Source organism: Carcharodon carcharias, chromosome 22, assembly GCF_017639515.1.
Source record: "Carcharodon carcharias isolate sCarCar2 chromosome 22, sCarCar2.pri, whole genome shotgun sequence".
Taxonomy (NCBI): domain Eukaryota; kingdom Metazoa; phylum Chordata; class Chondrichthyes; order Lamniformes; family Lamnidae; genus Carcharodon; species Carcharodon carcharias.
This window is the reverse complement of record NC_054488.1, coordinates 13584389-13599039: the sequence shown is the minus strand read 5'-3', so window position 1 is coordinate 13599039 and position 14651 is coordinate 13584389. Positions and strand designations below refer to the sequence as shown.

The following is a 14651-nucleotide window of genomic DNA, read 5'->3' as shown; positions in this document are numbered from 1 at the left end:
CTCAGCAACATAACCTGAGACGGGCAAAGTCAGGCAATCTGTTGCTGAAACCCTCACCCATGTCTTTGTTACCTCTAGGCTTGACTATTCCAATGCAATCCTGGCTGGTCTCCCACACTCTACTCTCTCTATAGACTTTCCAAAGTCTTAACTCGCACCAAGTCCTGTTTGCCCACCATTCCTGTACGCTCACCTTCATTGGCTTCCAGTCAAGCAACATCTTGATTTTAAAATTCTCATCCTTGTTTTCAAATCCATTCATGGCCTCATTCCCTCCCTACTTCAGTAATCTCCTTCAGCCCCACAACCCTCACAGATTTCTGTGCTCCTCTAATTCTGGCTTCTTGTGCATCCCTGATTTGAATCAGTCCACCATTGGTCGCTGTGCTTTCAGCTGCCTAGGCCTAAGCTCTGGAATACCTTCCCTACACACCTCTGCCTCTCTATCTTGGTTTCCTCCTTTAAGGCATTACTTAAAACTTACCTCTTTGCCCAAGTTTTTGATCATCTGACCTAACATCTCCTTGTGTGATTCAGTGTCATATTTTATTTAATAATGCCCCTGTGAAACGCCTTGGGATGTTCTATTATGTTAAAGGCACTATATAAATATAAGTTGTTGCTGCTGTTGTTGCAGAACACGCCTGATTATGATCCTCAGAATGTTAGGAGCATGTCACATCTTTCCACAAGAAATAAGATAACCATGTAGATTTTAAAAGGTCACACAACCAAAAAGGCAACTTAAACAATAGTAAATTTATTTAATTTCATTCACAAAATATGTAAATTTCCTTCCTCCCTATCCTAAAGGAACTGACATTTTCCTCGGCTACATTATTCAGGCACTGGCAAGCTTCTAGTATTTCAACTACAAAGCAATTCTTCTGATGAATCCAGAGTATAGGAGAACCACAGCTCAACATAACACTGTCCTCGATAATATGCACTGCCTTTTTTTAATAACGGGAGTCACTGCATAGCAATTAAATGTCAGCTTATTTTTTACAAGTTCCCCCCAAGCCCAGATGACATTGAGGTCAATTGTAACAACTGCCTGGGTTGAGATCAGGAATGTGTGTTTTTGTAAAGCTTATTTCAAAATTGGAAAGAGAGAAATCAAAAATACTGAGAAGCATATAATAATACTTATAAAAAGACTCAAAAATTCTAATTAAGCACATAAAGACCTAACAAACAGCAAAGAATACAGGTAGAAAAGGTCCTGGCTTGACGACCTTTATGTAAAATTATAGTAAAAAATAAAATACTGCGGATGCTGGAAATCTGAAACAAAAACAGAAAATGATGGAAAAACTCAGCAGGTCTGACAGCATCTGTGGAGAGAGAAACAGAGTTAATGTTTTGAGTCTGTATGACCCTTGGGTTTTTCCAGCGTTTTCTGTCCTTGTTGTAAAATTATTGTTATTTCTCTATCCCCAGCCATACAAAAGGAGAAAATCAGCAAAAAGCAAGCTAGAAAGACTGGACAACAAAAAAAAAATAAAATCAGACAGTTCATCCTTTCGTGCACTGTGAAAAGTCATTGAGGCTGTACTCGGGCTCTACAGCTTCCTTAGAACATACAACAGATGGCTACACAGGCAAGACATGGCCCCCTTTGATAACAAAGGGAAACTGATGGCCACCATGACACCCTAATGCTGCAGTGGCAAAATGGCTTTCTGCCTTTGTGAAATCTCTGATGTTTCTGATTTTTAGTGTGATATTTCGACATTATCACACCCAGCTGCTTAGAGAGATAGCCAGAGATGGCCAATGGTAACAGATATAACCATCAACCAATTATTCTCAGAAATAACTATTAACCTGTTTATTAACCTAATTATTAACCTAATTATTCTCAGAGATAACCATTAACCAATTATTCTCAGAAATAACCATCAACCAGTTATTCTCAGAAATAACCATTAACCAGTTATCCCCCAGGAACAGTCACCAGGTGTTGAACTAACCCGGAAGCAGTTTTCCCCTCGCCGCAGACTCATAGGATGAGAAGTGACAACGTCACTGACGAATTTCCCCAATCACCAGCTGCCGGAAATGACGAGCGGGTGGCGCTGACGCGAAGCCTGGAGGCGGGGTTGAGTTCTGTCGCAGGGTCATGAGGATGCGAAACGTCGACTGGGTTCTTCTCCGCCGGTGCTTTTATAGCTGGAGGCGGGGCTGGCGGTGGTGAGGCGGATTCGGCGGGCGAGACGCGGCTGCTATGTGAGCGCGGCAGGTGAGTGAAGCGGCTGCGGGTGGGCGCCGGGTGGCTGGACCTTCTGTGGAGCAGGGCCCAGGAGCCCACAGACTTGCTTATTTGCTTTTTTTTGGGTGGGATATTTTGTATGAATAAAATGGATGTGGGTTTCCCAAATGGGGAACCGCAGAATGGGTTCCAGCCGGAGGCCATTCGGCCCATCATGTCTGTCCTGACCCTCTGAGTGAGCAATTCACCGAGTGCCTCCCTCATGCCCTCTTCCTGTAACACTCCACATCCTTTTCAGATAATCAGCTAATTGCCTCTCGATTGAACCTGTCTTCGCCTCATTCTCTCAATACATTCCTGATCCTAACCAACCACTGACTGGAAGTTTCCACTCATGTCATTTTAGCTGCTTTGGCTAATTATTTTTTAACCTGGGCTCCCTCATTCTCGATCCTTCCAAACGGGGGAACAGTTGCTCCCTATCTGCTCTGTCCAGACCCCTTATGATTTTTTATTACCTCTATCAAAACTCCCTCCGCTTTTTCCTCTCCAAGGAATGTTGTCCTAGCTTCTCCAGTCCATCTTCATAACTGAAGTTTCTCATCCCAGGAACCGTTCTCCTGAATCTCTTCTGCGCTCGCTCCTCACATCGTTCATAATTTAATGGAAACCCCTTAAAGTGTCTCGAATTCGCTGCCAGAGGAGGTGGTGGAAGCAGGTACGATAGTGGTGTTTAAGGGGCAGCTTGACAAATACATGAATAGGATGGGAATAGAAGGATACGGACTCCAGAAGTGCAAAATATTTTAGTTGATGTGCAGGCTTGGAGGGCCGAAGGGCCCCTTCCTGTACTGTACTTTTCTTTGTTCTTTGTTAAAATAAAGGCTGAGCAAATTGAGCTTATGTCCTCCGGAGTTTAAAAGAACGAGAGGCGATCTAATTGAAACCTACAGAATTCTGAAGGTGCTTGATAGGGTGGACGCTGAGAGATTGTTTCCATTGTTCAGGGAACCTAAAACCAGGGGCACAGTCTGAAGATCAGGGTGCCTTAAGACTGAGATGAGGAGAAGTTTCTTCACTTAAAGGATTGTGAATCTTTAGAATCCACTAACCCCACCCCCCAGAGGGTTGTGGATGCTCCACTATTGAATACATTTAAGGCTGGGAAAGACAGATTTTTGGTGTCTCATGCAATTAAGGGATATGGGTGGGAAAATTGAGTTGAATTCCAAGATCAGCCATGATCATACTGAGTAATGGAGCAGGCTCAATGGGCCATATGGTCATCTCCTGTTTCTATTTCTTATGTTCAGTCAGATGTAACTGGGATTTTGAACAACAGAACTTGTCATGAAAAATTAATTTTAAATAGATTTTCAACTTTTTTCAGACTATTTTAGCCTCTACTTATGTGTATCTCCCAATCTTCATTTTTTTCTATGTAAACATTTCTAAAAGCGATTTTCATTTTACTGTTTTAGTTTCCTGGTTGGGAGGCTGTGAAAATTGTTTAATACGATTAGCTGCTAGGACAGCCTGATGATAGTACGAGTGCTCCACACTGAATGTCCAGTAAAAAATGCTGCAATCAGTTGTATTACCACTGCTCGCCAGAGGTCACTAGATCTCTCAGCAAGACTTACATCAGGATCAGTGGTGAGCACCCATCCTTCGTTGCTGACTACAACTCTGGGATATTATTACTCTGAGGGTTTCCATGGTGAATAGGGGAGTACTTAAAAAGAAAACTATCTTGTATTTATATAGCCCCTTTCATGAGCTTAAAAGCCCCAAAGCACTTCACAACCAACTTAAAGTACAGTCACTGATGCAATACAAGAAACGCAATGATCAAGTTGCGGCAATATCTCACAAACAGCAATGTCATCTGCTTTATGGTGTTGCTTGGGGAATAAATATTGGCCAGGACACAGGGGCGAATTCCCCACCTCTTGTTTAAGTGCTGTGGGTTCATTTACGCCCACCTGAGAGAAGAGATGGGGCCACGTTTCATTGGAAAGGTGGCACCAGCAACCGTGCAACACTCCCTCAGCACTGCAGCAGGGTGTCAGCCTGGATTGTGTACTTGAGTCACTGGAGAGTGGAAGTTGAACCCCAACCTTCTTACTCAGGTGTATGTGCTACCACTGAACCATGGATGACACATTAACATCCAATAGTGAGGAAGGGAGTCTTGCATTTATATTGAGCTTTATTGGTCTCTTAGAAACATCTTTATTTTACATGCATTGAGCAGCTTTGAATTGGATGACTATGCTTAAGTAAGTACTTGCAGCAGCTACAGTAAGATCACAGCCATTCAACACTTTTTGTGATGCCTTTAACATAGAAAAACCTCCTAAGGTGCTTCACAGAGGATATATAGATGACAAGACAAGGGAGGAGATGTTAGGAGGGTTAACCAAAAGCTTTTTCAGAGATGGGTTTTAAGAGGGCCCTCAGAGAGGGGGGCAAATGAGAGGTACGGGGGTTCAGGGGTGAAATCCTTGAGTGTTAGGCCCAGGTGGCAGAAGACAGTCAGTCCAAAATCTGAGGAAAGCTACAGCTGAAGGAGGGTACAGAGGAATGGTGGAGTGAGAACATCGATGAGAATATTAAATTTGTGGCTTGGGGGAGTGAGCTAACTTTGAGTCAACAGAAATTACATTGATTGATAAACAGGGACTTGATGTAGAATAGGATAAAGACAGCTTGACATGTTTTGCATGAACTGACATTTTAGAGAGGGTGAGGGATGAAAGTATGGCCAGGAGATCAGACTCATTGAGTTTAGAAGTAACAATGGTATAAGTGAAGGCAAAGGAATGATTGAACAGTTAATCTATTCTTGTTGATTCTGGTTGGGCTGGGAGTGGGTGGTTTACCATTAAGGGCACCAGGGAAACTCCCAGCACATAGCAAGTTCTTTATCATCTGGCAGAATGGGCAGGCAGGGCTAGGATTGTACATTTGTTCTTGAAATATCTTTTGCTGCTGATGTAAATGCCATGGGGGAAGAAAAGAATCACAGCTAATGCCTTCACATAGGAAGATAGATGTAGGCAGGGAGAAAAGAGAGTTCTATTTTCCAAACCAGGTTTACATTTTAGAATAGGTCTGGAAAGCTAGCTATTCTTGCCTAGACAGCAATTGTTCACTGTGTTTTCCCCTTCCCTGTGGACAGTACTTGCACCTGCTTAGCATTGCTCAATTGTCTGCCCCAAGAACACAAAATTAGCATAAAACTATGTCCTGCCACCGTGTTGCTATAAAACCAGTTTGCGCTGGTCTTGCACTACTGTCAGTAGCCTGTCTTATATTGAACCCAGGTCATTGTTTTCACTTACTACTTTTTTTTAAGACGGTGGCTACGTGGATGTGAAATGTTTAAAAGAATGGAGACTGAGGCAGCCGGAAACGACCTGTTTTTTACTTTTGGAGTCATTGCAGATATTCAGTATGCCAATACAGAGAATGGCTTTAACTATTCGGGGACAAGAGAACGTTACTATAGAAACAGCCTCCATCTGCTGCGCAGTGCTGTCAAAGAATGGAATGAAGAACCTACCACCCCCAAGTTTATTCTGCAGCTTGGCGATATCATTGATGGCTGCAATTCACAGATAAAGTCCTCAGAAAATGCACTTCAAACAGTAATAAATGAATTTGCAAAGTGTATGTCTCCAGTGCACCATATCTGGGGAAACCACGAGTTTTATAACTTTGACAGGGAGCTGCTACTTAAATCAGCTCTCAACACCAGGCACCTGGGAAATGAGAAACCTTCCGCTAACACGGACAGCAACGAAAAGACAGACTTGGACCCTGATGATTCTGAGGGGTTTTATGGCTACCATTTTAGCCCTTTTCCTAAATTCCGCTTCATATTAACTGACACTTATGATCTCAGCATTCTGGGAAGGAAAAAGAACAGCAGGAAACATCAAGATTCTATGCAGAGACTGAAATCAAGCAACAGAAATGAAAATCTTAATAGTCCCATAGGTAAACAGTTATTTTGTTGTCTACTTGTACTGCAGTTTCGGTTTGACCTTGTGTGCACTTGCTGTCAAGCTTTTCCGTTTCAGAAAGTCTCATGGCTATACTTAAAATGGAACAGGCTGTGTAAAACCTGTTGGGTTGTAATTATAAACTTCCCCTCATGTTGGCACTGCTGGCATTATTCACAGGAGACAAATTACATTGTGTCTAGTCTATATAGACTGTTCCCATTATAAATGTGGGCATAGGAACTTACAAGGGAAATATAAAAATTAGAGCTGAATATATATGATTTTCAGATTAGAACTGGTTTTTATTTGCACCTTATGATCTAATTTTCTCAACCCTTTAACCCTACTTCCCCTCAATGCTACACATGTGCCCTTATCTGCAAATTGTCTGATTGTTAGGTTGTCTCATAGAATGGGAGTGAAAATGATGGTGAATCCATTTGAGATGTTACCTTAGTTCTAACTTAAGAAAAGCATAGGCAGGTGCTCAGGCAAAAGCCACTTGTTAGTACAGAATTATTCAATATTATAATGAATTAAAATGAGAACTGGGGAAAAAATGTCAACAGGGCATCAGTTTGTGAATGTCAGGATAATGACATCATTTTTTAAAAAAACCTAATATCTGTCAATTTACCAATCTCTACTTACTGTGTGTGGTTGCCTCCCTATAGATATCCTATTTGGATTATGGACATATAGGCCATTCGTTTTCCCTTCATTTCATCCTTTCAGCAGGACAAGCCCTGTTAGTTTTGAAGAAAACTTGCATTGCAGGCCAAATTTCTGTTTCTTGTAGGACTCTTTGATTTTCAAAGTCATTACAATTGTACATGCCCACGAATAAAATAATCATAAATGTCCATCTGATAGAAACTTCAAAAAATTTATATTACTACCTGAAAGGATTGAAACCCGGTTGGAGGATTTTGATCCTATTCGAACCACAAGCAATGTTTGAATGATCTAAGAATTTACTTCAAACCCCTGGATTGAACTACAACTTTTATCAACCTGTCCAGTATTTGTAGCATTGACAACAATGAAAAGCAGTTTGTGTTAACATTAACTGTTTGGAGAATAGTCATGTAATTATACATTTTGCATGTGTAATCCTAACAGTAATGGTGCTTGAAATATTTTGTCAGAATTCAATTATTAGCCTTGTTTACATGAGAGTGCAAAACACACAAATAGCAAAAGACTTGTAAAAATTGAGACAAATTAAAGGAAATATATTTAGCAATTGGTCACCCATTTAAGAGAGATGAGAATATTTTTTTCTGAGTGTTGTAAGATAGCTTTTTGATAAGCAAGGGGGTGAAAGGTTATCGGGGTTAGGCAGGAATGTGGAGTTAAGGTTATAATCAGATCAGCCATGATCTTATCGAATGGCGGAGCAGACTCGAGGGGCCGAGTGGCCTACTCCTCCTATTTTGTATGTTCGTATGAATACTAGTGGCATTGTTGTAGTGAATCAGCGCAAGTTGAAAATGTTTAGTTCTATGTATTTAATTGACAGGACTCAGTGGACTGAATTTTCGCTTTACGGCATTTAATGGAGGATTCAGTCAAGAGCAGCTGGAATGGTTAAACAAAATACTCACTTCCTCTGATATTAACCAGGAAAAGGTCACAGTCATTGGTAAGTTATGGTGTGTTTAACAAAATAGAAGATCTCATTTCAGCAACTAATCTGTATTATGCATTCCATTAATTACAAAGGTCTGATTAGTAACCTAGATTTAAATAAACCACACTTGTTCTTTTGGAATAGAATTGGTGTGCGAATACCAAAAAAAGGAGAGTCAATGAATTAAAAGCTATTATTTTTAAAATTTATTTCCATTCATTGTTTTATCCCCACCACCTTTCGATCTTTTCCCCCACACCATCACTTCGCCTTCCCCCACCCCACCCCCACTAGGGCCATCTGTCACTTGCTCATCCTGCTTTCTACTCTTAATGTCACCATTAGCACATCCTTTAGCCAGTGTCACCACCATCAACACGCCTTCGACCTTTTGTTTATGACATCTTTTGCAATCTCTCCTTTACCTCCCCCTATCACTGGCCTTCTATCCAGCTTCACCTGTCCCACCTTCCTTAAACAGTGTATATTTCACCACATTTCTACTTCTCTTTAGTTCTGAAGAAGAGTCATATAGACTCAAAACTCTGTCTTTCTCTTCAGAGATGGTGTCAGACCTGCTGAGTTTTTCCAGCAATTTTTGTTTTTGTTTCAGATTTCCAGCATCCACAATATTTTGCTTTTATCCCATGTACCTAAAGATGTCATTACATTACAGATATGGTCTCTGACCAGTACTTATGTGACTGGTGCAAGTTATACTGCATACCTCTGCTTGCAGCAGGTTACATTCCTTGTTTTCACTCTGCTCAGTAGTTAGATCATCCAACTTATTTCTGTCACATTACCACTTGCAGGTTGATGTGTGTCCAAAATCATTGCTCGTACAGCAATAATATAATGAACCGTTAAAAATGTTCTTCTGACACAAAAGCTGAATTGTTTTCTGAATGATGTGTATCTCTCGCTGTACAGTCTTTGTTGCGAGGCTTCAGTCTGGTACTTCAAACACGCCTGACATTTCTGTGTAGATAAAAACAAAAACCTGAGGATGCTGGAAATCCAAAACAAAAACAGAATTACCTGGAAAAACTCAGCAGGTCTGGCAGCATCAGCGGAGAAGAAAAGAGTTGACGTTTCGAGTCCTCATGACCCTTCAGCAGAACTGATTGATTGAATATTAGAAGAGAGGTGAAATATAAGCTGGTTTAAGGTGGGGGGGGTGGTGTGGGGGAGAGAGAGAGAGAGAAGGGGGGGTGGTGTGGTTGTAGGGACAAGCAAGCAGTGATAGGAGCAGATAATCAAAAGGTGTCAAAGAGACAAAGGAACAAAAGTGTTGAAGATGGTGATATCTAAACAAATGTGCTAATTAAGAATGGATGGCAGGACACTCAAGGTACAGATCTAGTGGGGGTGGGGTGGAAGGACTAGCAGGGCATACAAGATTTAAAAATAATGGAAATAGGTGGGAAAAGAAAAATCTATATAAATTATTGGAAAAAACAAAAGGAAGGGGGAAGAAATGGAAAGGGGGTGGGGATGGAGGAGGCAGTTCAAGATCTAAAGTTGTTGAATTTAACATTCAGTCCGGAAGGCTGTAAAGTGCCTATTCGGAAGGTGAGGTGCTGTTCCTCCAGTTTGTGTTGGGCTTCACTGGAACAATGCAGCAAGCCAAGGACAGACATGTGGGCAGGAGAGCAGGGTGGAGTGTTAAAATGGCAAGCGACAGGGAGGTTTGGGTCTTTCTTGTGGACAGACCGTGTAGACATTTCTGTGTAGACTGGGCAAAAACATACCCACCCTCTTGGACTACTGTAATTTCTATTTTGAATACTTTGATCATTGTTGAGACTTATATTAAGAACAGTGTAGATATTGCCAGCTATATAGATGATGAGCGACCTTGACATAGGCTGTGTGTGTCACTCATTGACATCGCTAGTTGGATTTTCTTTAAACATAAAAATATAGATGCTGGAAATGCATACCTGGTCAAAGTACAGCAGACCTTAAACCTTGAGTAATGAAGAGACAAACTTGTAGATCAAAATAGGCACGGTTTCCATTCTGTGACAAATATTTCACCCAGTATATGTTCTGAAAATTTGAAGTAGAATAGGAAATCAAAATAACCCCCCTCATTCCATTCTTGTGCACCATATTGACCAGGAAGACATCATACTCATGTTCTTATTACAGACTTATAATAGTGGAAGCTGAACCTACATTGCCTTGATCTCACTTATATTGACCAATGTGCTGATACTTATTTTCATATCCTCAGGATTCCCTAAAGTACTTTACAACCAATGGATTACTTTGTTAAGATAATACGGTTCCATAAAGAGCAGGTGAATGATCAGATAATCTGTTTTTGGTACTGTTGATTGCAGCTCTTCTTCATTGCTACACTGAAGTGCCTGTTGATATTAAATAATTATGTCCATGGTGGGGTTTGAACCCAGAATCTTATTTAGATGTCAATACTACCCACAGTCTTCTGACCTGGGCAAGAGTATGGGCAACTGAACCAAGCTGACACTAAAAATACACATACACAAGCACTTAAAACTACAGTACAAAAAATTGCAGGTCCTCTGACCAGTGTGTGTAGCTATGTTTAGAGTCAAATTTTGAATAAATACAAAAATTGCTTATCCATTCAGCAATTAAGAAAAAGGTCTTTCACTTCCAGAGAAATGGAGTTTGCCAAGGAAATCTAAAAATTACTGAGAGTAGCATTATCTCTTTGCAGCTTAATGCCAGATGAACTTTATCTTCCACTTGATTGTTTATCGGTTTGACACCCCCTCTTAATCTAGGTTGACAATCCATGTAGTTTTGAAGAGCTGCTGCATCATTGTAGTTCCCTTTTCCAGTGTAACTTCTCATCCGAAATTCACGTGTGCTGTTTGAGAATTCAGCTGGATGAAGATCCCATGACATGCTCACTTCCTGTTTGCTAAAAGAGTAGCAGAGTGTTTGCAGTTTCCTGGCCAACATTCCTTCCTCAATCAGTACCGCAAAAGAGCAGATTAACTGGTCAAATCTGATCCCAAGTCAAGATGGCTGCTGCTAGCAAAGGCAACTAAACATCTCTAGTCACTGTGTCATATGAATGTGTTTGTGAATTCTCCTGTGCAGTACTTCTAGCAAATTTGCAATTTGATTTTTTTTTTTACTATTGAAGTCAGTTTATTACCTTTATCTGCCATTCATCTAATAGAGTAATCAGACTCAAAATCTTACATCAATGCAAAGCAGCTAGAGCTTCATATTGATGAAGAATATGTCGTAACAGTCAAGCATGAAGTCACTATTAGGGTGTTTCTTAGTTTTAGCAGTTGATACCTTAGGAACTTCATTTTATAACTTCAGCCACATTTTAAGATTTTCTAATGTCAGCAAAGAGCTCACTCTCCTATTAGTTCCTTCCTTCTCCTTCAGGTACCATACCCTCTTAGACTTCCATTGGATTAGTCCATGTTTATGCTTGGCAAAGTGCTGCAGTAGTTTGCAGTTGCCTTCTGCAGTGTGGCTGACCAGGAAACTCTCCCGCTCTTACCACCTGCCATCAGGCACATTGGAAGGATTTACAGGCTGATAATCAACCTATTTGACCACATCATGCACGTACTTTCCACAGCCATCAAGTCCTGAAGTGGGACTTGAACCTGGAGCTTCTGCCCAGAGGTAGGGATGCTCTGTTGGCACCTGCATTAGTTCCTTACAGACATTAAACCTGGATTTTCATGATGTGCATGGGGAGCAAAGACATGCAGAGTTCTTAAGTTACTCATATTTAGAGAGTAATGTAGAGTACTGCACAAGTGTTCTGTCAGCTCTTCATTGACGTATTGGTCTCAGATTGGTACTTGTAATATTGCTGCATCTTTTCTTATAGGTTATTGTGTTACCTGGTTTGACTACAGTACTGAAAGAAGGGTAGAATGGATATGTTTCTTTATATTTTGACCAGTGTTGAGCAATTCAGTTGAAAGCATGAAAACATGTATTTGATAGGAGGTGGGGAAAAGATTATGTAATTGTAAACTGTTTTCTTAATGCAGGTCATCTTCCTGTCCACCCATGTTCTTCAGATTCACTATGCATTGCTTGGAACTATGATGAGATCCTCTCGGTATTGCACGCACACACCAGTGTAGTGTGTTTTATTGCAGGACATGATCACGATGGTGGTTACTACTTGGACGATAATGGAATTCACCATCTTATCTTTGAAGGTGTGATTGAAACATCACCAAAGAGCCATGCATTTGGTACCATTCAAGTGTATGAAGACAGAATGATCTTAAAGGGAAGGGGCAGGGTTCCTGAGAGAGTTCTACACTACAGAAAAACATAAGTGTATGGACTTCTATGTTATAATCTGGTATGTCATATAGACGTTTATCATATGATGCTGTGCATTTTCCAACCAAATGTTGCAATCAGTTTCCCCATTTTGCCTTGCATTTTCTGTTGTAACTTTAATAAAAAAAACTGAAATGACAGAGCTGTGCAGTGGTATTGAAAAATTTAATTCAAGGGAATGAATCCAGGGATGCAAAAAGAATTTCATTGACAAATTCCCACAGCAGTAACTGAAGATTCATACTCAGCCCCAAAATCTGATAATGATTCAAAATTTCTGGAGTTTTGATTTTATAAAACTGCTTAAGCATAGTATTATTTCATCTGAACCCTTTAATTTTAAAGTGCCCTTGTAATGAGGTTCAAGTCAGCTGTTACTAATTTATATTAGCTGTTAATATACATAAACTCAGTGGGCCCTGTTAGTCCCAAATATCTTGATTTGATCATGTGATAGAAAATTTGCTGAAGTTATGGGATCCTGTACCTTAATACAGGTAAGAGAAGGGTGATCAAGGTAGTGCAGTAGGTGTTTATGTGGTCTTTCTGAAAATATTTAACTAAGTGCCATATAGAAGGCTTGTTACAAAGATGTGAAGAGGAAAGTAGCAATATGGATACAGAATTTGCTCAGTGAGAAGGAGGAGTAGATGGTGATGGATAGAAGTTTTTCAGATTGGAAGATGGTTTGCTCTGGGGTTCCCAGGGTCAATTTGGGATTCAAAATGGTCAGTTTTGATGGATTACTGTTTCCAAGTTTATAGGGAATGGACATCAGGTTGGTGAAATGGGAAGAAGCATACCAGATGGAGCTAATGCAAAGAAATGTGAAGCGATGAACTTTGGGAGCACAAATATGGAAAGATATTAAACTATAAATGGCACATATTTTGATAAGTGTAGGTGAACAGAGAGAGACTTTGGTGCCCATATACACAAATTCTTGAAGGTAACATGGCTAGTTGATTAGATGGTTTTTAAAAAAAGTATAAGGTTTACTTGGGTTTCTAAATGGAAGCGTAGAATATAAATGCAAAGAGATCATGCCCGGACTTCATAAATCTCTAGTTATGCCTCAGGCACAGTATTATAGACAATTTCAGAAGCAATGTAAAGGCCTTAGAAAAGGTACAAAGGAGATTTACCAGAATGTTATCAAAAATGAGGGATGTCACCTATGAGGAGTGGTTGAAAAAGTTAGGGCTATTTTTGGAACACAGAGGATCAAGAAGTGATCTAGTAGAGATTTTCAAAATGTTGAAATGTTTTGACAGAGTATATAAAGAAAAGCTACTTCTGCTGGCAAATAGGGCAATAACCAGAGGTCATAGATTTAAATCCATCAGGAAAAGATGGAGCAGCTGCTGAGAACATATTTTACTCATGGGCCACAATTTTTAGGATGGCGTGGGCTCGGCCCGACTCAGCCTCACTGCCATTTTATGCTCTAATGAGCATTGATTGGCAGATCGGCAGTAGTCAGGATTCCTGCCCCTCACTTGGGAGGAAGCCCCACCTTGGAGAATTGTCAGCCCGATTGGCCGGCAGCTCTCCAGGAAAGGGTGCTGCAGTGGCTGGAAGGAACACTGCCAAGAACCTTCCTGAGCTTTGGTCAAGGAAACCAGAGAAAAACGTATGTGTCAGGTGCATGGGCAAGGAGGGTAGAGAAGGCCCAGGGGATCAGATTGGGGGGCTGGAGGGAGGTCTGCAGGTCACCAGGCTTTAATGGGAGGCCGGCCCCAGTCAGAAAGGGGCTTCTGATGGAGGTGCACTCTTTCCCCCCCCAATATGAATGTCCAATTTGGTTATTTCTTTAGCTTCACTTAAGTGTATACATCAAAACATGTCAGTAATTAAGCTCCCATTTGAAACCTGGCCAGAGCTCAGACCATTTTTCCATAAGCCCACAATGGCCAGGTGCCCATGTGCTGAGGTAGGAAGGAGTAAAGCTTTATGCTTTTCAAACACTGCAAGATATCTTGTCATCGTGAGACTACTAATAAGGTTGATCAAATAATGAGACGCTGCTAGAGAATACTTGTTTCCTTGGTGAGGATATTTTTCACTCCACTGAATTCTGATGCAGTTTAGAGGGTTCAGAGAAGAGGGAAAAGGCTGAAAACTATATGGAGCTACTCAGAAGTCAACATTTTCCAATTAAAGAAATTATGGTTAGGAAGGAACATAATCCAAGTCTTTTATACTTATTACAATTAAACTAGGTAGTGGAACTAGAGAATATAAATACAAAGCTGGCTGGCTTTAAGTGAGATTTGTTTCAGTTAGATAAATTAGAGAAGTTGGCCTTGTTTTCCTTGGAGAAGAGAAGATTTGATACAGTTACTCAGTATTATCAGGAGTCTGAATAGAGTAGATAGGGAAAGTAAGGCAGTCAGGCACATTCTCTGCTCAAGGTGGATCAAATTCAGCAAGTATTGATGAGAAAGATTCTACTTGG

The 14651-nt window shown here is 40.6% G+C and overlaps 1 protein-coding gene across 4 annotated transcripts; it reads left to right on the top strand.

Moving 5' to 3' along the window:
- Positions 1-2090: 2090 nt before the first annotated feature.
- adprm (ADP-ribose/CDP-alcohol diphosphatase, manganese-dependent) lies at positions 2091-12331 on the top strand. 4 transcript variants are annotated; one of them, XM_041216905.1, is made up of 5 exons: positions 2094-2245; positions 2825-2933; positions 5577-6220; positions 7751-7873; positions 11890-12331. In XM_041216905.1, exons 3-5 carry the CDS (start codon positions 5599-5601, stop codon positions 12183-12185), a joined length of 1041 nt encoding a protein of 346 aa, XP_041072839.1. In that variant the 5' UTR covers positions 2094-2245; positions 2825-2933; positions 5577-5598; the 3' UTR covers positions 12186-12331. The 4 variants fall into 4 exon arrangements, with proteins under 4 accessions (XP_041072840.1, XP_041072839.1, XP_041072841.1 ...); XM_041216906.1 differs by lacking the exon at positions 2825-2933 and having other exon boundaries at positions 2091-2245; XM_041216907.1 differs by lacking the exon at positions 2094-2245 and having other exon boundaries at positions 2770-2933.
- Positions 12332-14651: the final 2320 nt, after the last annotated feature.